A 23,970-nucleotide genomic window follows, 5' to 3' on the forward strand; every position below is an offset into this window, starting at 1 on the left:
TCCCCCGTCACCACTTGATTGTCAGATGCAACCGCGCTGCATTCGCTCATTTCGCATTCCGCAGTGTTTGTTTGCATAAACTTGAGCGACAGGCGGGCGGATTGGGTGGATGGTTTTGAATGACAGCGCAGACGAGGTGGGTGGTAAAAAATCAGCGGGCGAACACTTCTACAGGCTTCACACTCAGCCGCAGATCGCAGTGTCCTTTGTGTTGCGTATACGCCACGTTGCCGGTCATTTAATATGCACGCTTCGTTTGCGGGACATGGCGCTCTTGTCTGCACTTGTACGACAAGAGCTTGGACCATGATTAAGAAATGTAAACAATCCACATCAAAAAAAAGTGGCTGAATGTCCCTAAGTCGGCATCTCAAAGCTGCACGGGCGTGTGATTAAATATTATGTAAATAGTGCTACGGGATAAATTGTAAAACTATTTTATGCCTGTTTAGGCAACCAAATCAATACATTTAAAATATGAAGAATGTCGATTTCGTCACCTTTATCGTCCTCGACAATATTCGTATACAATTCGAATTGAGTGCGGCCTTCGATATACTTGACGTATTTTCTGATACATGGATCATGAAAATCAGTTAAAGTGGCCGCAATGAAAATTAATGCATGGCTCATGGTCAATGCACTTAATTTGTATGTGCCTGAATTAATATGAAGTCTGCTTGTTCTCTGGCTTAATTTAATGCTCAAGGAATGAATTGCGTATTCATAAATAAGAACGCAATTCAATGCCATTATTAATAAATATAAAACACAGCCGTATTGAGAAGTGCGCGATTTCAATCAATATAAATAAGATTTTTTATGAGGCTTATTTGTTTGAATAATTTGTTTAACTTATGGATTAACATTAAATAACTTAACGGAGCATGCATCGCCTAAGTAAATAACATAATGTGGCAGTTACAAGTGGCCATGCTCGATATAACTGCATAACTTATGGCTGCACATGCGGCTGCTAAAATATTTAATAGATTTAAAGTGGGAATAAACTTGTCCTGACCCAGTTTTAGCTAAAGAAATTTTCAGGGACACCACAGCCAGCACAGCACCACTTTTGGCTTGTAGAAAACGTCTGCCCAAAACTCGGCCATATGTTTTAATAGCCCTCGAAAGTGTTTGGTTGCATGCGAGAAAATAGAAACCCTTTACACCCACTACATGCGGGGAAAATAGAATTTTCCATTAGATTGCCTTTTTGCGATCATTTCGAAGAGCAAAACATCATAAATTCCATTTAGTTTTTGGTTTGCCAACCTCGCCGAACAGTGCTGCCACTTTAGCGATTTATTGGCTAGGAATAGCGTCGCCTAAAATGTTGTTAACCTTTTTATTACTGATTTAAGCCACAAATCTTACTATTTTAGCTGGCAATTTATGCAATTTTACAATAAAACTGTAGTTCTTTTGAATTTCCATCATTGGTTATTTTCATAAAAAAGTTTGAGGAAGAAGAAGGAATATAATTTCTATAGACGATGTCGTTAAGAATTTTTTTTTAAAAAATGTCTCAAAGAGAGAAATCAGCTAAATGGTTTAAAGTTCTCACAAACGTTTTAGGAGACTGGTTAGAGTTTCTGCTTATCGCAATCAATTTGTTTTTGCCTCTGTAGATACGGACAGCACTGCCGCCGAATAGAAACACTTGTTGCCCAGACTATCTCCCACGTTCAGATCCGGTCAAGTTCGTGTACTAACATTAATCAAATGGTTGGGGCCACGCCCATCTCGGCCGCGTTTGGCATCGAAGTCATGTATGTACCAACATATATTTAGCTTACACCCGATGCAGAATCGCATGAGTAATGCCACACTTTCACGGCTGAACCCCATCACATGTGGCACAGAACCCCGGGAAAGTCACAAACCCACCCCGCTCTACATATAAGGACGCCTTTGAACCTTTGAACTTCGATGAGCGAGGCACTTGACTGAAATGAAAGTTATGCGTTGCAAGAGTCACACTTCTCGAACTAAATGCGATTGGCGTTGCTGTAAGTGTTCAATTCTTTAATAAATTCGGCCAAAATTAAAGGTAAGTTGTCCTTGCTGTCAAATCCAATAGTAATTAAAATTTTCAAGACAGAACATCATTATGCCTTAGACTTATGACTTATTGACTATAGGAAAGCTTGTAATTTTAGCTGACTCTAATTCTGTTTAAATATGCTGCCTTAGTTTTACAGCATCATATTTAAATTTCATTACACGTTTTGTACAAGAATTTATATGTTGTCGCCCCACTCAACTAGATGTCGATTTATTAATTTATTTAACTTTGTTGCTCACTAAAATTGACTTCTGTGTGTTAGGTATCAGAAGACAGAGATTTTATAGTGAACTAAAAAAATAAATTTAAAAGGTGATGATCGCAGACTTCTTTAAAAATATTTTAACCAATTTTAAGGCAGCACCAACAAAAATATCTTATTTATGAATTTCGATAAGTGCACAATTTCTTGTTTCTACACCCTTAATTAATTTTGCATATGCAGGCAGGGTCGCATATTTGCCCATACCATAACTTAAGTTGGGTTTTATAAAATTTCCAATTATCGGCGAAAATTATGTTTAATTTGAACAAATTATTTTTACCAGTCCCACTTTTGTTTTGGAACAAAAACAACCGGAAGGATCCATTTGAATTTGCATGCATAATTGCAAGGTATCGGCAAAACATAAAACGACCATCTTTGCAATTTATTATTTAATTATAGAAACCATGTTGTGTCGTGTTTTTGTGAGGCCTTGTTTTTTGTCGATTTGCATTCAAATGCCGGACTTTCGTTTGCAGTTGTAATTGATAAATGAAATGTTTGCTAGGGAAATTGATTAGTGATTGGGAAACAATAGTAATCGAGTGATGAACATCATATAACCGAGCTGGAAGATTGATTTTAAATATTGAGCTCAGTTTGAGATTGAAATTTATGGAGCTTCGCGGCGAAATGCATTTGTTCCGGGAATTTGCTGACAGTCCGCAAATCGCCGGTTCTACGGATGGATAGACATGAATGGATTGCCTATTGGTTCTGTGTTTGGATTGGTTTTGCTGCACGTTGACTGGCATGTAAAACATGCCAAGAAATCCAAATAAAATCCTTTTTGGAGCAGACAAGCCATTGGTTCAGGAAGAATGCGACGGCCAGTATAGAAATTCATTTATCAATTTAGTAAATGGCACTCAATTTTTTTTTTTTTTGTCAAAAATAACATTGTTTTGTTTAAAAGATGTATTGCGTTGCTTGTGCTGAGTGATTAAATCGCATTTTACACTTGATTTGCTTTGATATATTTTACCTCGGTTTGGCAATTGAAGAACCAATACTTTGTACTCTTTGCTGTCGCTTCGAATTGGTTTTTATTAGAATGCCAATTAAATTTCACAAAAGCCGCAAGGCAAGACAAAGAACGAAATCAAGTTTAATTAACTCTGTAAATGTCATCGGGGCCAGTGGGAAAATGGGCAAACAAATGGTTGCCAGCCAAAATAATTAGATTTTCCTTTGCCAAATCATCCTTAGTTGCTTGTCCGTTAATCGGCTTTGCGTCCAAATAGGAAAATCCATTTCATAAATATTAACGAAGTCCCCGTTGTGGGAAATGCATTAGCATAAAAAGAACTCCAGTCGGCCAGAAGTGCCCCACTTCACCTCGTGCAGTCGTAAAAAGTGAACAATTGACAAAATGTACTCCCATCAAATATGCAGCATAGACGGCTTGTGTGGGCTTTCGAATGGCTTTTTTCCCATTGATTTATAATTTATGGCGGGTAAAAGGTTGTAACCTCCTGCACATTCTGGCTTCCCATTTCAATTAGAAAGCCGACTCAAGCAGCGGCAAGGCTTTGCAGCGATAAAGATAAAAATTAATTGCATCGGTGCGGGGAAAACAAATTAAATTAAAAGCCTTTAGCGGGCACATTTCCGACTGCCATTAAGCCGATTTAAGAAATGTAAATCGCGTTTTTGGCCCCAAGCTCTGCAAGCGCGTAGTTTCGAGAAGTGTCTGTTGAATGGCCTTCATGAGCTAGGTGCTTGTTAGCCGGATTTTCAAGAAGCCAGACATAAACTGGCATATATAACGAGCATGAATGGTGCCATTCAGCTTCCAAATGTCGAATGCAGTCGCTCGGGCGCTCATGTGTGACACTTTTGTGTGCAGCGCCCTCGCCCTTCCAGACAAAAAGGACAAATATAAAGGGAAGGAGGCGGAAAAAATAGGATAAGATAGCGATGTATAATATGGAAATATATATTCGCATATTGGCGTGTTTTGACATTTATCGGCACGTCCTCCGACATGCCGGCAAAATTATTTTCATGCTAGCCTGCCCCCCAATACGTTGGCATGCAAATGGGCTCCGGATGCCATTCCACTGCTTGCTGAATGCGGACTGCTTAGTGCTGCGTGCTGCTTACTGCTGCTCCTTACTGCTTAGTGTTTTCGAGATAAGCTTCCGCTTTTGTCGGCTCTGCTGATTGACTGAAGCGAACCCTTGATCCATATTCTCCTTTTTTCCGCTGCTGGCAAGTTGCCATTGTCCGATTACATTCTGCCAAGCTGGCATTCCATTCCGGCACCAGCTGCTCCTCATTCCCGCCCCCATCCATACACGTACCTCCACCATCGCCACCATCCTCAGCCGTATCCATGCCCATATCCAGGCGAGTATGCCCCACCCAAAAGGGCAGCATAAAAACGGGGCATCATAAAAAAATGGCGTCAATTGGCGACGCGTTAGCCTGACAAATTGCTGAGCTGTTGCGAGCTGTAAAAAGCGAAAATAATGGCTGACTTTTGAACTGCTGGCCGAATGCTTTGTCAGGCTTTGAACGGGTATGTGAACACCATCCCGAAAACCGGGCCCCAGGCCACAGAGTTCGACGATTCGGGATGCCGGCTGGATGTTTGTTTTCGTTAAAAAATGAACAAACTGTCATTTCAGGGGAAGCTTCAAGCGATCAAACTATTTTTTTTCTCGCCGTAAAAAAGATTTGGCCTATACACATTTCGGTTAGCGGGTGACAGCACATGTTTTATACTCTCATTGGAAACGTCCAAAGGAGAGGAAATTAAATCTTTCCGATGTGTGCATATATGATGAGTTTATGAACCCAGTCGCAACATGGAAAATTGTGAATTCAAATATTTACCTTTTTTGTTATCTCTTTGAAGAGAACGTTGAAAAGCCATTAAATTCCATGTGTTTTATATTTTATAATAACACTATCAATTAAAACAAAAGCGGAAAAGGAAATGAAGCTATGCTAGCAACAATGCAACTAAGATTGCGCACAAGCGCCACCTAGCGCTCGTTACATTCACTTCTCACATTTCTCTTCAGTCTTTATTTAATAAACTTGTAAGAAAATGTTTAAATCTAATTTCTTTGGGACTTCGCTAGATGTTTAATAAGGGGTTGGAAATTTGTGGACGTTAGAGTGGTCATGGCTACAATGTTCTTGCCATATCGATAGCAGTTGACAAGGCAACAGAAAAAATGAGAATAAGTTCAAAGATTTTTCAACAATGTGAACGAGACATGTTTGGCGATTGTGGGCGTGGCATTATTTTTAAGCTTCGCTCTGTAAGCAACGGCCATAGAAATAAACAAACGAGATGTATTATAAATCACTCAAATAGGCTCTATGAAATGTCGGCCATCGCGAAACGTCAAGGACGTTTCAAAAGTTCACCCCTTGAACCAGAAACCTGGTCAGTTTCAGGGCAGTGCTTTGTTCCTAGCATTTTTAAAAGCAACGGAGCTGGCAACCGTCTAGCTGTGTTTTCGGTCCGTTAATATCAAATGCAGCAACACCAATAGCTTTCCTACATTTGTTCATTGTGCCAAGTATTGGACCATATTGTATGGCTGGCAGGAAAAACGAAAGGGGAAAATGCAGTCATTTTCGTTTTGCGACTGCTTGACTTTCTCCGCTGGGGGCAATCGTGTTGCACTGTGCTAACATGAAAAGGCTTTGCGGATGGCAACGTAGTTTGCAGGGTTAACAAAGCGAGACGATGTAAAGTTGCACAAATGCGCAAAAAAATGTTCTACTTTCGTTAATTGGTTGCCTTGCCAGTCGTAAAGTGTGCTCAAATGAAGCTGCATCACTTGTGTTCCTTAAATCCTATGTCTCCATTTGTCATTTGGGGGATGGCTCGGCACTTTGTCATTTATCAGTTAGGCGCAGTTTTTTTTTTTTTTCACTTTGCAATTGACCATATTTTATTGGTCCCGCGGCGAAAATCCATCAACAAAAGTAGAAAAAGATACCACAAGAAATTGCAAACAAGCATCAATTGATTTCGGCTTGCAGCTGGCAGCACTTCTTTAAACCAAATCATGATAAATGAGCCAAACGTCGGACCAATAGCCATTAAGACAGCGATAGCCACAAAAACATGCTTATGTGACCGACATATTTTCCACGAGAGTATCGCAAAATATCCGATAGAGAAATGAAAAATTTATGGTTCATACTTCAACTTTTATTGGCCTCAATGCTTTTCTGGGCTACTTTTCTGAACAACAACAACTCGTAGAAAGAAAACTAATAATCGAACTTCTACCAATTGACGGCATTTAAGTTACCTCCCCAATGCAACGTAATCTCAGATGAATCCTGCTGGCCGAAGTATTCACTTAAGTTCCTTGCAACACCGAGTAAATCATTCTCTCCACTTCACACTGACGGGGTTTTCCTGTGGCTTGTGGCCAACTTCAACAAATTGAAACCACAAAAACTTGCCGAGCCGTTTTAAAACAGTTTAAAAACAGTTGCTGCACATTTAAAGTTCAATTTACAAGGACTTTGAGTGGTTAGCTGCATGTGCATACCTGGCCAAAAATTCAAAAGAAACTTTCGCAAACTTTTATAGGATAATGCAAGTTCTTCGATCGCCTCACCATTGTATCCTTTCCATTGCTTTTTTTTAATTGTCTCACATTTCTTTCGAAACTAAAGTCTGCTAATGTTTATCTTTGTGTAAAAGAGTTTAGATATAGAATAGATTCAGCTTCAACGAAGTATAATAACCCATTCTTTAGTACTTTGAGTTCCGGAGAGATATAAAATTTTAATTTATTGCTTTTTGTTCTGTTTTAGTTAAGTATTCCTAATGCATTAACTTAAACGGAGCAATCAATAAGCTGGTTACACATATAAAGGCTGAATATGTGTGCAAGTAAAAGGACCCAGTACTAAAGCCACTTTAAAGCACAGTTTAATTTTAGTTTCGCATAAATTTAAATGCAATTTTCGAGACCAAGAGGTTTCACTGTACTAGAACTGACTGGTTGCTCAAAGCGAAGCAAAGCGATGGCAATGAGCCGGGGATTTATTGCGTCCCATAAACAGAGTTCTCAGTGGGAGCCAGCGCATCCCGGCTTTAAGTGCCGTCTTAAAGCGCGAGATATGATAGTGCGGACTTGAGATATGGGGACGATGTGGCAGCCTGATGGAAATGAGACAAGCTGCAAATCGGAGAAAACAGCAGACAATTCATACTCGTCCAAAGAGCCAACGGAGCGAAAGCAAAGCCAAAGCCATAGCAAACCGAAGGCAAGGGAAATATTTGCATATGTCAAAGTGGATGGCAAATATGGCATGCAATTCGGGAGCAAGCTCGCAATGGTTGACTGCATAAACCGCACTGCATGGCCACTAACAAGTGCCGAGATGCTCTGAAGGGAATGCTGTACCTAACCCCTGACCCCGGACCTCTGAGCATAGGCGCCCCAGTTTTTGTTTGCCCCCAACACACTGAGCCACATCGGCTTGGATCCCGGAAACTTTCTGCCGACGGCAGGCTGCTACAAAAATATGTGTCAACATATTGTCGAAAGCTGATGTTTTTTCCTGATGTCGGGACAAAATGTTTACGGCAAAGAGAAGGCATTTGGTCTATGCGTTTCTCTTTGGCAATTTAAAAAAAAACAATGACGAATGGCCTGCAAAAACGGGGTTTAATTACAAGAAAACAACACGGAGACACTCCTGTATTCCTACACAAACAGTAAATGGCAACACAAGGATATGAGCCAACACAAGGCACTAAAACACAGTAACACAAGACTGGACATTATCTTTATATATTCATATATAACCTGCAAGGAAAAGCATTAAAGTCAAGTAAAGGTAAGGTATACAAGGTTAAAGATGTACACAATATTGTTTTTGTATGGCATAACAGTAGACCATACGTAGTAAATCATTTCTATTTTGTTTATTGTTATTTTTTAGTAACTGTAGTGTGAAAGTAACTTACTATTGTTTCTTTTGGTAGGATGAACAATTTTTAATATCCTTTATTGACTTTGGTTTTGCTCCTCTGAGTTTGTCAAATTTGAATATGGTACAAATTCTTTTGACCGACACAGAATTCAGAATAACAATTCAGCTCAGCTGGCGAAATAAGGAAATCATAGTAAACAATGTCTGTATACCGAAGGGTAACAAATGTGTAAATCACATGAAGCATAGGGTTATGGTAACGTTAGCTCTATAGAATTTATAGACTACATTCCAATTTTAAACTGTTGAGATAGTATTCTTTAATAAGAATTTATAGCCGAAGGGCAAGCGGTAATAATAGAACTGAGGCAACTTCAAAAGTGGCCATGCGGTTAATGGTCCCAACAATTTAATTGCTTTTAAATCAGAGCCCTAACCCTGAGAAACTAATTAAAGTCGTGGGGCGGGGCAATTCATGGAGATCAAGTAGCCGCCGCGCTGTCATAGCAATAAACCGAAGGACAAACAGCAAAGGACACAACTTCATCGAGAATAGCCAGAATTTTTGGGGTGGCAGCCAGCCAAATGACATAAGTAAGCGGAAAAGAGCCACGAGAAAGCCTGCAAATGAATTGTATTTTAATTGTGCGGCGTAAAATTGTAAAAATACGACGCCTGACGACCTTAAGCATTTCAGGTCCATTACATTCCAGGTGAAGAGGAAAGCGGCAATAAAATGAATGAATTAAGGCTGCAAATCGTTGGGGAGTCACTACAATGGCCAGCCCTAGAATCCCATAATGTCACCCAATTAACAGCTCACTTGCCGGCGAATTAAACTCAACATTGTGGGGAGATTTCAACTCTGAACTGCACAGAATTTACGACTTGGCCTGTTTTATAGAGAAAATGAAGGCAGGCTATGAGGGGTATATTTCATTTCAGGCGACTATGATTGGTGTGTTTCCCCATTGAAAAATGCAATATATTTGTATGCATTTGTGCAGCAAGCTCATTTATTTGTTCTGCTATTTTCACAGCTCTCTTGACGTTTGACTGACATTTTGTTGCCATTGCAAATGCCATTTGTGCGTTTTATGCGACTGTAATCCTCTCAACGGCAGTCAATTGTGACTTGTTCAAATCAAGGAACAACTTTGTGCGCATTTTATGCAGTGCCAAGGGGTAAAAGTTGCAAAGTCTTTGCTTAGTTGCTGCGATTACATTTGTTCTTCTTTATTATTATGCCTTTTCCCGGCAAGTGCAAAACAATGCAGAGCGATAATTATGCACTTTTTTTCAGCATCAAGAGAAGGTGAGCATTTCCTGTTTTCATATCTGATGAATACGTGCAACATTTTGCAGTTTACTCTCCCACGGCCACAATGTGTTATTAGTTGTTGGTACATCGGAATTCTAAATCAAGGATCCTATAAGCTAAAATTCTAAACAGCTTTCAACAAAATTGCTCGATTGCAAAAACAGTTCTAGCAAAAAATTAAGGATTCCAACTTGCTAACATTGTTGAAAATTGCAAAATAGTCGAGAGTATTATTCTTTTCTTAAGAAAACAAAATTTTATTTTAGATACAAAGAGTCCAGTTCCTCGACTATCAGATACCCAGTCCACAGATAGTGGGCCAAGCTTTTTAACTGGGGCTTAACAAAATTTTCGGCACATCACTTTGTAACAGAAAGGGCATCGATTCCTTAAGCCCAACTGAACTTCCTACCCGCAATACCATTAATAATATACTCCCTTCCTTACATTTTCTAAATCAAACTAAATCTTAAAAATAAAAAAAGCTAAGTAAATAAAATGTAAATATGTAAAGCCTGAAATATGCAAATAAGATAACATTTATGTGGAAATCAAATGTAAATTCCAAGATTGATGTTAACCGAAATATAAATATATGTTTATATTGTCGTAGCTTGAGGCCCCAAGTAGCTATAGCTGCAAGTGTAAGGTAATTTCATTTGTTGAGGTAATTTAAATTATTTCGAAGCCTGGGAATAAATAAAATATTTTTGTTATCCTAAGTGGGCTTTTTATTTACCTGAAATGCAATCATGACCCTTAACCTGTCAGCGTGCCACAATTTATGCGCCCGATTTGTATGCCTGGCTTGATGTTTACCGCAGCTACTGGACTGGTTTCCAAGTAAATGCGATTGGGAAATATTTGTCTGCTTGTCGCCATGCAAACATAAATTAAGTTGCAGGAAATCTACGTAATTTACGCACAAGCATTTCGTTCCCGACTATGTGGGCGATTTTCCTTTGCTTCGCCCATAAGTTTATTTATGTTTATTTTGTGGCTAATGTAATTTTTGGCAAATAATCATCTAATTTGTTTTCTCATGCCTGCCTTACTCGTCGCGTATGCATTTAATTTATGAGTGAGCCTGGCAGCCAAATGATTTGCATCTGAATGCGGGAACTGCTATCCAAGTCAAATACTACACTTGGAAATACTTTGCTCTCGTTACATATGCAGCTATTAGATTATTTACATGCCTTCAAGCTATGAAATAGTACTACATTATTGAATTGATTTGTTAAGTGAATAGATAGAACATAGAACACATGTGGCAACTTTACAAATTCCAAGATGTTGTGTTACACAAATAAATTGACATTTTTCATTGTGCAGAGCTGGCAGTTCTAATCGTCTTAAGCTGTTAAATGCCAAGAACCAACAAAGAAAATGCTTTGCAGCCTTTCAAGACTTAACCCTTTTGACATTTGGCGCTGAGGGGCTCTAACAGAAGCCCCAAGGCGTACGGCACATACTCGTAGTGGTCGTAGATCTGAGACCAACTCGTGGAAACCAAAACCAACTCGGGTTGACACATGACAAAGGTGGCCTTTGAGTCAGAGCACCCGGATCCAGCTCGCTGACCACAAAAGAGGCGGCCCACTCACAAATGCAATTCCTGCCGAGATTTATGGCACCCGCTGGCTGTGTGCTACAAAATGGGAAAATGGGTGAAGCAGAAGTGGAATCAGAAGCCTTTTTCAGGCTGGAAACAAAAATGAGGAAAAGCTCATCACGCACTTGGCTCAAACGTGCGACTCGGCCCAGATGACATGTTGATGCCGTCTACATTCAGTTCGAGTTCAGTTAGTTCAGTACGTGGCCCCATCTGACGCACTATATTCAGCCGAAATTAAGCATGACTCTACTACCCTGCGCAGAGCAATTGACGAGGATTTCAGAAGGAGGAGGAGGAGCTGGAGGATTAGGCCGGGAGTAAGATGCTTAAACACTTTTTAGCATCAACCGGCTCATAGATCATGCAAATCGTCACGCAAATAAAATTCTCGTAATGCTAAAAGCGACACAAACAATTTAATAAAATCCAGCTTAAAGGAAATTTACATGCTCCGCAGGGCACCCAGATATTTTACCCACCGAACCCCCAGAGGTTCGGAAAATGTCTTCTTTGTCTGCCGCAGAGTTCATAGTGAAAGTTTTTTTGCATGCCATACACGACTTTCGGCATTTTCTTTATTTTTTCCCTTCTCCTTAGACGTCTGTGACTGGGTTGACTCGTTTAACTTTTGAGCCAAGTTTGTCTGCCGACATAGTTTCTTTAACCTCGTCCTTCAGCCGAGCTTTTCCCCAAATCGAATTGGTTTTCGTCCTGCCGCTAGTCCAAACAAATGGTAATAAGCTCAAGTCTTTGACCGTGATTTTCCAGTGCAAAAACATATTATGCAAATACATAAGACGCGGCTATGAACTTGGCCAGGATTTGGTTTTTTAAAGTGGTTAAAGCTATTCTCTACGAACACTCAAACAAAAAAAAAATTAATGTTAATGCCATATCGACAGAAGTTTTCACATAAATATGCACGGAAAAGTCACCGAAGTACTTTCGCAATCGATTTCTAAACTTGGCCAATGGAAAACTATAGATATTGACAAAAATGTCAAACTCTCTCATTTATCGGATCAAACTATTTCATTTTCAGCGATTGCAGATGTTTAAAAGTCCACTTCGTTATTCAAATGTGAAATGTACGAGCACGGGTATATGCAAATAACGAAAGTCTGGCAACCGACAATGAAATCTTGTTATAGGCCACCCATCTCCCCTCTCCATCACCCCCCCCCCCCCCCACACAACTTATTTCCGCCTCCGACTTCCAACTTCCACGAAACGAATTTAAATCATACAATGAAGAAATATTACACCTGCGGCGAAAATTTCATTTTTGCTGCGCCTTCGAGCTGGTATCAAACATAATTTTCAGAGGTGTAGGGGGGAAATAAAAAAGCAATCATAAGAGCGAAAGTGCGGAGAGAAAGTTGAACTAAAATATAATTTGAATACATTTCTGTGCGATTATACGTGGCCGAAATGGAGCTGTATAAATGCAAATATGCGTGTAATCAGCTTATTTACGCATGTTTATTTTATCAATTTTATTTCCTTGGGCTTACCAAAGGCGGTCAAAGCGTTGCACGTTAATTCCGACATCAGGTCAACAGATACATAATTAGGGAGAAAAGCACCTTAAGTTAATTTACATCAATTTGCATAGCATTTGCTCTAGAAAATATTGTGCGAACAACTGCTTTTTACTCTTTTCATCCGGTTCCATTCGGAAAAACCTGCCTCCGCCTGTCACGCCCATATTTTTTGAACCGTGCACCCTGCAATCCCACATGGCGAATGCGCAATTTCTTTGTTCTCTTCGCGCGGCGAAAATGTTTTATTTCCAGCTCTGGGCAAAGTTATTTACCGTAAAAATATAACTTTTTCTTGCAGCTATTTTTCTTTTCCTTTGTCCTTTTTCTCAAGTGGTTGTTTGTTTATGGAATTTTCATTTGTCTCTTTTTTCACTTCCTTTTTATTTCAGATGGGACATAAATCTTTCGCTCGCGTTCTGTGATTTTTATGTAAATACAGCAGACTCACAACTGCAAAGAAACTGTCAGCAGTGCACAGTTACATATCATGCAACTGCCGCGAAAATCTAATCTCAGTATATAAAAAGAGTATCTCCGGTGTTTTTGCAAGCCGCTTAGTTTATTATAAAAAAAAAAAAAACTAAAAACTGTATATCCACAACAATATTCTTTTGAATCCATCTTTTTTAGAAGCCGGCACTCTGGTTCATCCGGTGATAGTCTCGGCCATTATACCGCACTGTTGTCCAGTAGTAAAGTACGTCTCCGTCCTTTAGCTCCACATCCCGATTGGTGTACGTCCATCGGCCATCTTTATCCTTCCCAATGATATCAGCCGCCCATGTCTGATTCCCAAGATCAACAATTGGTTCGTTTAGTCTGCCGTGGAATCCGAACAGTGAAATTCCCGGCTCATCATCTATAGATACTTCGAAACCCCGTCGTTCTGAAGAAGTTACTCGGGCTAGTGGGACTTGATAACCGGACATTATATTGCAAACTAATCTGTTTTCACGCAGTTCACTTGCATATATGAACAATAATATCAGTATAAATAAATGTACACGACAAGAGATAAGGCCAATCAGTACGCAAAGATAACGGTAGGCTTGACGAAGTCTTTAACTCCATGCAGCTATGGTTCCTTGCAATTTTGATCGAAATAATCGAAGGTCGATCGCAAAAATATGACCGATTACATAGCCCAAAAAGAGCACATAGATACCTTTTCGTTCCTCGTAATATCTAATCACTCAATGCGTAATGCCTTTTAATATTTAAAACAATTAATTAAAAAATTCAATAAATTCATTTTTTCCACAAATTTTTTACAAACAGAATCCCTAAAGTTGTTACTAGGAATCGCTGAAACCTATTTTTTACCAAATACATAAATTCACTAAAACTATAATCAGTGATTATATATACCCAACCTACTAGGAACGTGGTGTTTATTGTACCCATTGAAATTCTTTGTTGTGCAACTCGGATGACTAATAGTTTCAGATAGCATTATTGACACATTAAGGGGCTTAAGACAGTTCGTCGCAATTTTTCTCTGGAATTTCATTGTTTGCCACAGATTGTTTATTTTCACGCGATAGTTTCACACCCAAATGCACCCGAAGAGACGGCTAAATACGCCTCACGCTTAATTGGAAAATATTGTCAGGCCATTCGGTTGCTCCTGACAGCATCCTTCTGGAATCATCGCATTCCGCATCCCGACTCACTTCATCCGGCAGCCACACTTGACTGCTGATTAATTAAGTAAAGCAAATCAAGCGAGCAACAGAGATCTGGGTCAAGAAACAGGATCTGTTAATTAATTTTGCTTAGTGCATGTGTCCACCCTGACTTGGCTAATGGCGGCTGACTTTATTTGGCTTTAAAGCAGAAAGCGCTCCACATGAAAGGAAATAGAAAGAAAAGAATGGACGCGGAAAGCAAACAGCCACCAACTCCCATTGTAGGCTGAACAAAAGCCACAATGGCCTCCCCCGATCCTTATGACCATCTGATAGTCTTCATTACGGCCATTCCTGCTGTTGTTCTTATTGGAATCTCTTGTTGTGTGGCGCCACTCAATGTTGCGTATGTGCCACTTATGCTCAGTATGGCCCGCAAAGACAAGGCATTTGTATAAAACACATAAAAAAATGTTTGAACAGCCAGCCTTTCAGGGGGCGTGGCCGAGGTTCCAGCCGCAGATTTAGCAGGGGATTCCCCCGCCAGGGACAAACTACATTTGCCGGTCATACACTATAAATAAGCGCCACATGCTCAACATTTTTATGCCTTTTTATTGCGCTGCGCTAAAAGGCAAGCCCGGAATTGAAGCAATCCCCACCACTCCCCAGGACTCCGTATCCGCACATCCTGGCTCCTCGCCTCTCCCCTGCTGCCAGAACCATGTTATGTGCTACATTTAACGCCCTCCGATAGCCGAATGCTTTTGCCGCTTTAGCCGACAGTGGTGCAAACTAAAGATTAATCAAAGCGGCTAAAACAACGCGGATAAATGCAATTTTCCCGCATTAAAACGCATCGTCCTACAGCTCAATGTGATCTGGATTTGGTGGCCATTGGGCACCATGGGACGGACACTCTTCCTGAAATCTTTTAACTTAAAAAAGTTAGTTCGAATTAAATACATTAAATAAAATTATCTTAGACTATAGTTTTTTTTCCTTTTTCGGATATGAATAAGTTAAGGAGAAACCTCTGGAAATGATACATTGATTGATATGGAGCTTACCCATTTTTTGACTTCCGAAAAAGGGAAACACTGTTTCGGCCAACTTCTACTTGACAAGACAACAGCCGAAAGCTGAGCAAGCAAAGCTGCGCATTGTGTCACTTTTGTTTGCCGTTTCCATCTTCAATTCGCAATCAAACCCAAGCACAAACCCAAACCCAAACCCAAACCCAAACCCAAACCCCAAAAGCACCCATGGCAATGCAATAAAATTAAAGTTTTTCTGTGCGCTGCCCTAAGCCTTGCCTTTTCCATTTTCTTTAGCGGAATGTGTACCTGCGGTTGGTGTTTTAGCCCCCGGTTTTCGCACACTTTCAAACCCTGTAGCCCCTTTAGTGAGCAAATCGATGAGCAGTCGTAAAACGCTGCCAAATTTATTGCATACTTTTGTGCGTGCGAATTGCGTGCGGAGTGCTCGAGTGTGTGTGTGTGTGCCTTAGAAGTTTTACACACTTTTGATTGGCTTTTGGGCAGCTTAAAGTTTAATAACAAAAGGCGTAAATTTTATGGGCGAAATCATTAAATCGTTTAACGCAATGTGTGTGTGTGTGTGTGCCTGCGTGATTTAGTTCCGTGGAAAACGTGAAATTTAGTAATTTACTAGGCAAACAACTTGGACTGTAAATATTCCATTATCTTCATCGAGCATAAACAGACGGCACATTTAATTAATTTTGTAAATTAAAACAAAATATTCAATTTGCACCGAATGCAAATCGAAACAATTAAACTACATTGCATAATAATCTCGCAGTCATTGAATCAGTCGCGGCAATAAAAGCAGCCCCCCTTCGCCCAAATAAACTCACAATATTGCAACTGCCAGGCAGACATCGTCAAATTAAATGGCCTGGCCAGAATGCAACAGTTAAAACGGCACACAACAATGGCCAGAAGCGGGCACTTGAAGTCCGGCCAAATGGCCTACTGGGCGCAGTCCGGAAAACTGCAACATCAGCATCCCAACGGGGATGCGAATGGGCGGTTAGTGGGGGCAACCTTAAGAACAGCTGGCACTCGACACTGGACTTTAAGTCAATCGAGGCATAAAAAGTGTGCGCAGGAGAAGCTCAAGAGTTTTTCCTTCCACATCAGAGCGAAAGTTTACCCAGGTTCTGCCGAGCAGGAAATAAACGTTTATTCAGGAGATGGATATTTATAGAAGTGCTACTCCACACTCGACTGACGAACGAGAGACCCTCGAATCCTAAACGAAATGATGAAAACTTGGACGAATTGATGCACACACGTACATATGTGGGTTGCATAAATATTCCCTCACAATGGTATTATTACTTGGCTCATAGGAATGACTATGTCTATAATCAAGTATATATAATTTATTAATGGATATTTTTAAACTGCTCCATGTGGAGTAAATTTCTTCCTAATTGTGTATATGAATTTCATTCCAAGGAAAAGAGAAAAACACTTAGTTTCTTGCGATTCTCAAAGCGAAGGAACTTATTTCAGTTGGTTTCCGGAATGACATTTCTTAAAAATCGTTTGCGATAAAGAGAGCAATCAAGAAATACTTCACGGCAAACAATACACACTTTTCATGGAACAGCACAAATAAATAGCATACAGTTCAGTGCAAAAATATGTGAACAGAAAGCTGGTAAAATTCCCGGAAAATGCATTGTACATACATATCTGCACCTGTATACCTGTACTTAGAACCCATTTGAACGTGCTGCTGCCAGGATTGAAAATTCCACGAGCGAGGCGAGAAAAGCAATATCCTTCTTCCAGCGCGTATCTGCCACCCACGATGTCACTAATTGCGAGATTTGCTGTTGTGAATTCGACAGGAGATCTCTTTTGAGTTTAGCGCGACAAATTTTCTCCAACCACGGCAAATGCAAATATTTGCGATGTTTCGCCGACACGTTGGGCGGGGCACTCCTCCGGCAGCTCCTCCAGCTGCTCCATCTCCAGATCTCCCGTGATTGGAATTCGCGGCATGGAGGCACGGAATGCGACGGAGGGCTAAAATCACGCAGTTCGCATACGCCATTGAATTTTAAATGAAGATCCCGGGACCGACAATGACATGTTTATAAAAAAAAAAAGTGCAAGGGGAGCCGCCGAGCCGAGCAGAGCGAAACAAGGCGAAGACGAAGCCGTTGTTTGCAAGGCCAACAGTCACTTCTGGCCCGGACCACGCCCCCCTGGCGTAGGGGGCATAATTGGTGACGTGTGCACGTCGTTGTCATGGTCGTTGGCGCCGCCTGCACATCCACAGCTTATAAAATTCTACCAGAATGCCGGGAGCATGCGACGCACCACTCCGCCGGCTCCAAGAAGCACCACGCCTGCATCTAATAAACCGTAATGGCAGCGACACTCAGCAGAAGTGCTCATCGCGAGGCAGGATCGCAAAATTAGCGGCTCTGTGAAAAACTCACATAATTTCGCAGACAAAAAGTTTGCACATTATCGCGAATTTATTAAAATATGAGGGGATACGACCAAGTTGTATAATATACGTCGTAGTGGAATACCCTGCAACGCTGGTAACATCAACTTCTCAGCGCAGCTGTAGTCATGAATATATCTTGTTTTGTTTGCATATACTGAAGTTGGGAAATATAAAAATATAATTTAAATACTTTCTCTCCAAGGATTTAATTGGAATTTCAAAGTCTGGCGGGAGCTGCTCCGGATAGTTGGCGCTATCGAACTGCTTATGCAAATGAAAGTAATGCTCTAAAAGTTTCCCGCTAGGCATCGCCACACGTGGCGTAGTCCGGAAATGGCTTGGCTCCTGCATACGGAATCATTGGCTGACAATGATGTGCAGTCCTGCCGGTCGCCACTTCGCACGTAAAGGGAATAAACGTGAAACTTGTGAGGCGAGCTGGCTGAGGATAACGACGAGTCTGCGAAAGTTCCTGTCGGCTGCTCCTGTAAGTTTCACGAGCAGCAGATGCAAGATTGTTTCACCACTCGATGCAAATGCGTTGGCGCTGAAAGCAGCGCTCTAATGTGAGGGGGGGGGGGTGTGAGGTGCTGACTAGGGGTGGCTATTGGAGGGCGGAAAAGCTGCGCTGGGAAAATGGCCAGGAATTGTGCAGAGTGGCGATGGCTCTGTTTTGTTTGGACAGCATTGAATGAATGGAAAAATGGCGACCAGCTGCACCTCGAGTGCGAAAAGTTTCATACAAAATTTGTAATGAGCTAGCTTTTGTGTGAATTTCATTCGGCAAGCAGTCAGTGGAAAAGAGGAAACCTTGTAGCGGCAAGTGCACGCAATGGACAAAGAGCACCCCCTGCGAGTAGAATACAATTTTAAATTTTAATTTTCCCATACATGCGCTTCTGTCATTTCTGGTGCATGCATTTTTAACCCAATTTTCGCCAGGCGCATAAGGACATAAGGCCAGCCCGGTTGCAAGATAACCCAGCTCGGCTTACATGACAATTAAGGAACAAAGGGAATCCTTTTAATACGATGCTGCTTCTGCTGTGTCATTTGCCGTTTGGTTCGCAAAATGCAATTTAATAACGCACGTTCAAACAAACAATTTTCCCCTCCTTTGAGCTGCGCTGCAACACGATTTTTCCCACATAACGACCACCGAATTTCGAAATAATTCGAATAATTGCTTGCCCGCGAACGAAATTATGGCTCATTGTTTGCTGTCCGAAACATTCGCTTAGATATTATTTACCACCTAATGACGGTACTAATGAATTGATGGATGCCAGTGCGCCCATTATCCTGGAATTCTCTAAATGGGCGCTTAGCCGGGAAATGTGCATTTCAATAATGACAAATGGGCTGAAATGCAACTAAGCCTCGAATAATTGGAAAATTCTATTCCATTTCCAGTATCGACAATAGAATTTTAATTAGCCTACAATGCTAGAGGTCCACGTTACACTATTGGGGCAGTTACTTGTGACCAAAATGCTTTATTGGTCAACTTTTATGGGCAGCCAATAACGCCAGGGGATTTGGCAATTCTCTTCTTCTTCGCTTCTAAATCAATAGCAATAATTTTGGCTAGCGCCCATAAATTGCTGGCCACAAAACATATACACAATTTGATATTCCTTTTCTCGGCCACATTATCAGACCGCATACTCACACACGTGTTGGCCATAAATCTAGCTGCGGCCGCTTTTTTTGACGCTTTATTAAGTGGTCTATTGGAGGGACATGTGTTCTTTGGTTGGCAGGACGGGCGGGAAAAATTGATTTCTATCTCGAATTCTTTTTGTTGCACTTTTTCGCGTTGGCCTAATTGTTTGGCCCAAAGGCAGACATCAAGCCCCGTTTAGTTTTTAAACGGAAGTTGCACAACGCAAGAAATAAAAGGCTGAAAGGATTTAGAACATGGCAAAAAGTTCGAATACATAGTTGTTGGGGATGAGCACTTGTTTACCAGTTACTTACATTTTTATGTGAGCCTCGTTGACTTTCGGATGGGGAATTTAAAAATTGCTGTTTGATGATTTATGTAACTTAAGAATTCAATTTCTTTGATATCAAAGCTCTTTAGTTTGTAATTTTTCCAGGAACTTTATGTATGATTTTCCAATTAATAGGTTGTTTTTGGAAATTGATTGCTTTTTTGGGATATCCAAATAAGCATTAACTACCACTCAACTGTATAAATATCAATATTTTGTAAGCCATCCAGTATTTGCTCGGTCAGTTATTGATATTTGTCTTTAATATTTGGATCAACAGTCCATGTGGGCAGTTTAAATTTAAATCGTATTTTTCCATGCGTACATAATTCGTTTTATTGATGACAACCGGCCACAGAAGAGCAAACAAATCCTTAAATATTTATTTTTCACAAAATGAACTCGTCCTTTTGGCCGCCTAAGTTCTTCCGGCGTTCTGACGAGGATACGTCCTTGGGAAGCGGGCGGGATTCGCACACTGATATGAGGCCCGAAGTTCCGAAGCCGTCTTAACATTCTGACCAAACCAGAGGGAAATTTTAACAGAGATGCTGCGCAGATGAAAGCGAAAGCCGTGCAACACGTGCTACTTTCCACCTACGGTTACATCTCTTAAGCGATAGGAGGGACTCTCTTAAGTTCGTGGAACATGTTGTCATGCGAATCTATTTATTTAACCGAATATATTTTATTAAATCTGCTAACCGTTTTTATGACCCACCCAAGCAGGCAGGCACCTTATGCAGGATTCGCTCATAAATTCATGTCAAACAGGGCCAAGGTTGCCACTTTCCATTTCGCACTTTCCATAGGCGGAAGCCACAGGTGTGACAGCAACAAATTAAGTTGCACATATAACTCACAACCCCAAGACGATGCCTTCAAGGAAATTGCCCCGACTAGATGTCTTCTACGTATGCGGCAGCCCGCCTTCTTGGGAAAGTTTCCCCACACAAAATATAATGTGTACGACCCTTGTCATGTATTTTACAATTGTTGCCAACTCCGTTTGTCATTGCGGCAAATGAGCTTGGCAGCCACCAGAAAATAAAAAGTAACACGAGCCAAAACAAGAAACTCGCATAAATTACCCGGCCAAGCAGCTGCCTCTCCGAATTGGGAAGAAAACGTTGACCATTGTCTTAATCCGCTCAAATTGCGGCATTCTAGACGCACGAAAGTGTCAACGACTTGGCCAACAGTTCAGCGTTCGAACATAACTCGAGATAATTCGGTTATGACGGGCCAACGAACGTGTTAGCCATATATGACCCAAAAGTCGAACACAATTTCGGCGTCAATGCCAGATAACTTTTTCTGTGACACAGATGGACAGCGCAAATATACGATAATTGTCCACAGACATTGCAAGCGACCGAATAAAACGTCAACTCAATTTGAGTCCTCAAGTGCCAAGTGCCAAGGGCCAAGGGCCAAGTTGGGATCAGGTTAATCGGCGAAAGGTTACCGCCTTGCAATGGATGCTTAGAATACCCGCACACGGCAGTTGACCTCTGAATTCCCTCAGTGAAAATTCCACAGGTGACTATAGCAATTAAAAATAAATTAATTAAATTAGCGAGAAAGTCGAGTGTCTCGAATATAAGATACCAGTTAATCAGCCAAAAGAAGAGTAAGGGAGATATTTCATACAAACATAATTACTCTCAAGATTTGTTAAATAATCCAAATTTAAGAAATTTCTTTGCATTAATATATATATGTATAACATTGATATTGTTGCATACTTTTCAACTAATCTAGTATGCCCCCTTACTTCGCAACTACGTGTAGAATTACAAATTTTCAGCTATGAATGGCATCTGTCAGCAACACGTTTTTTAATTATCATTTAATATGGTTAGTAATAAATTAATATTACTGTAGTGCCATTTTGATTTCAATTATTATACATTATCAGATTTCCCCTTAACTTCCAACTGGTAAATGTAATTTAAATTTAATTGAATAACTCTAGTACATGTTTAGGACACCTATAAAAAACGGCACTCTACGGTTCATTTCCGAAGAATAAAATGCATTTTTTTAAGCGTCATGACCTTTTCAAATGAGTTTATAATGCATGAACATGAAATTATTTTAATAAATAAAATCAATTATACTAGTCTTTTTACTTCTTAAATATAACAATGCCATTTGCCCTTGTGAGACTTATACATATTAATGAACATGTAGTATGAATGCAAAGAAATATTTAAGCCTGCAAACTAGCTTCCTTGTAACTTTGATATATTGTGCTTTTCCTCTGTCGATTTATTGCATAGTTTTGGCTGCTTGTTGAAAGATTGTTGCAATTCCAGATTGGTAACATGATTTTTTTTTAAGGGTTTCGCAAAGTTAATCAACATTCAGCAAGCCATGGATATGTGAGCACAATGTCAGTGAATAAAAATGCAAGGAGAATGTTTCGTACTACAATTTTACGCACGGTTTGCTGTAAGCTGGTAATTGCTATTCTGAAAAATGTTGCGAATTGCATTAAAATGCCCAACTCGTAAATTTCTTTTGCAACAAATTTATTGAACTGCAGTTTGTCCATTTGGCTTTCTCAACGACTTTTACGTGGGAAGCTAACAAAACAGGTGGTAAAATCAATCGAAAACTCCGATCTTAAGATTGAATTAAACGGAATTTGACAATACAAAAGTTTTAGTACTATCACTAAAGTGATGAGCCATTAATTGCCACAAAAATGTGTTGTTCTGTCTTGTAGTTTGTATTCCTGCTGTTCCCCTTCTACTTTTCCAACTCTATTACCCAGTTTGTAGGCACCTGGCCAAAGAGGAACACAACTTGCTAATGACATAATGAGAGGACAACCCAATGCCACATCAGTTTCGGTTTGCAGTCTGAAGCCAAAAGAGCAAGGCGCCTTCAATGAAGTGCATTCGATCGAGAAATCGATGACCAATTGAGCTGTCCCAGCCAAAGGCAACGCATCAAGGTGTTAGTAGACTAATAGCACCTGTCGAGCCAGAAAATTGTCGAGCCGCAGAAACGAGGAGGATGAGCACAAGCGCAGCACCTTTGCCGTTGACAAACCGTTGACGTGGACTTCGTCGCAACAGATGCTCCGCAAAATGAGCATACGCCGTGTGTGCCGTGCTACGTGTGTGGCAGCTAGTAATGCCATTAATCAAGCTGCTCGACGAAAACTATGTCAGCGGATTTGTTTTGGGGACTTGCCAAAAAATTGTAAAGCAGACAAGCGCCCTTTGACATCTCGTTTCGCGTTGGCTTTTTATCAAATCAGGACTTGATTTGATTAGACCCCGAACGGAATGATAAATTATTGCCTGGCTGAATTGGCCAGCTGCTGATGTCCTCTGACGGCTTAATGCGTGTCGTCTGCCAAACGATTTGGAAAAATTGATTGTGTCCACACTCACAATCAATTGCCAGAAGGAAACTCGGCAGCCGAATGGTCAAGCAATAAACAATTCCACAGCTAAAAGTGTCTGGTTTGGGCTTGGGTTCGGGATGCGATGCGATGCGATGCCGTTCACAAAACAACAGACAACCAAACATGGCAAAATAATTTAACCTTTCTTTTTATTTTGGCAAGAACAAATGCCAAACCACAAAAGTGGATTTTACTTGCAGCAACCGGCTGATAATGCCGATGGAAAAGCAAAGCCACAAAACCACTATATTCCAGTCGAGTGCTCCTGGTTGCCAAGGCAATCTAAAAATGCCTTTACCCTCAATGCTTTCCGCATCGGCCAGCTAATATTTCCCTATAATTTATATGGCCGCCCGGGGAAAACATCCAGCAAACAACATAAATAAAGCGACCAATGAAATTGTAAAGTGTCCTGTCACCGCCGCTCCAGGATATCCAGAACACCACTGGCCAGAGCCCACTCAAGTGACTCAAACACCTAGCAGCTCAAGTAATTAGCAATTTGTATGGCTTTCGGCCGGAGCCATTTATTTCGCAAAGCGCTTACAAGCCATCCAACTTGGCCATAAAAGTTCAACACCGTTGGAACACCTCAGCTCTGGCCGCTAAAGTGGGCTACTCTGCAGGTCCTCTAACCGGCTCCTCTCCTAAGCATAATGAATGTAACCTAAGCATGATTTATGGT

General features: G+C 40.7%; 1 protein-coding gene and 2 long non-coding RNA genes across 3 annotated transcripts, besides 1 other annotated feature; all 3 read right to left on the bottom strand.

Moving 5' to 3' along the window:
- Positions 1-4,212: 4,212 nt before the first annotated feature.
- Positions 4,213-4,959, bottom strand: lncRNA:CR44279 (long non-coding RNA:CR44279). The gene has a single exon (NR_124471.1). It is a non-coding gene; the product is annotated as a long non-coding RNA:CR44279 (long non-coding RNA).
- Positions 4,960-5,447: 488 nt separating this feature from the next.
- Positions 5,448-5,476: a mobile genetic element.
- Positions 5,477-13,275: 7,799 nt separating this feature from the next.
- On the bottom strand, positions 13,276-13,707 carry CG12780 (uncharacterized protein). The gene has a single exon (NM_136544.3). It carries the CDS (start codon positions 13,668-13,670, stop codon positions 13,368-13,370), a length of 303 nt encoding a protein of 100 aa, NP_610388.1. The 5' UTR covers positions 13,671-13,707; the 3' UTR covers positions 13,276-13,367.
- A 6,124-nt stretch (positions 13,708-19,831) lies between these two features.
- Positions 19,832-20,341, bottom strand: lncRNA:CR45308 (long non-coding RNA:CR45308). The gene has a single exon (NR_124472.1). It is a non-coding gene; the product is annotated as a long non-coding RNA:CR45308 (long non-coding RNA).
- Positions 20,342-23,970: the final 3,629 nt, after the last annotated feature.

This window comes from Drosophila melanogaster, chromosome 2R (assembly GCF_000001215.4).
Source record: "Drosophila melanogaster chromosome 2R".
NCBI lineage: Eukaryota > Metazoa > Arthropoda > Insecta > Diptera > Drosophilidae > Drosophila > Drosophila melanogaster.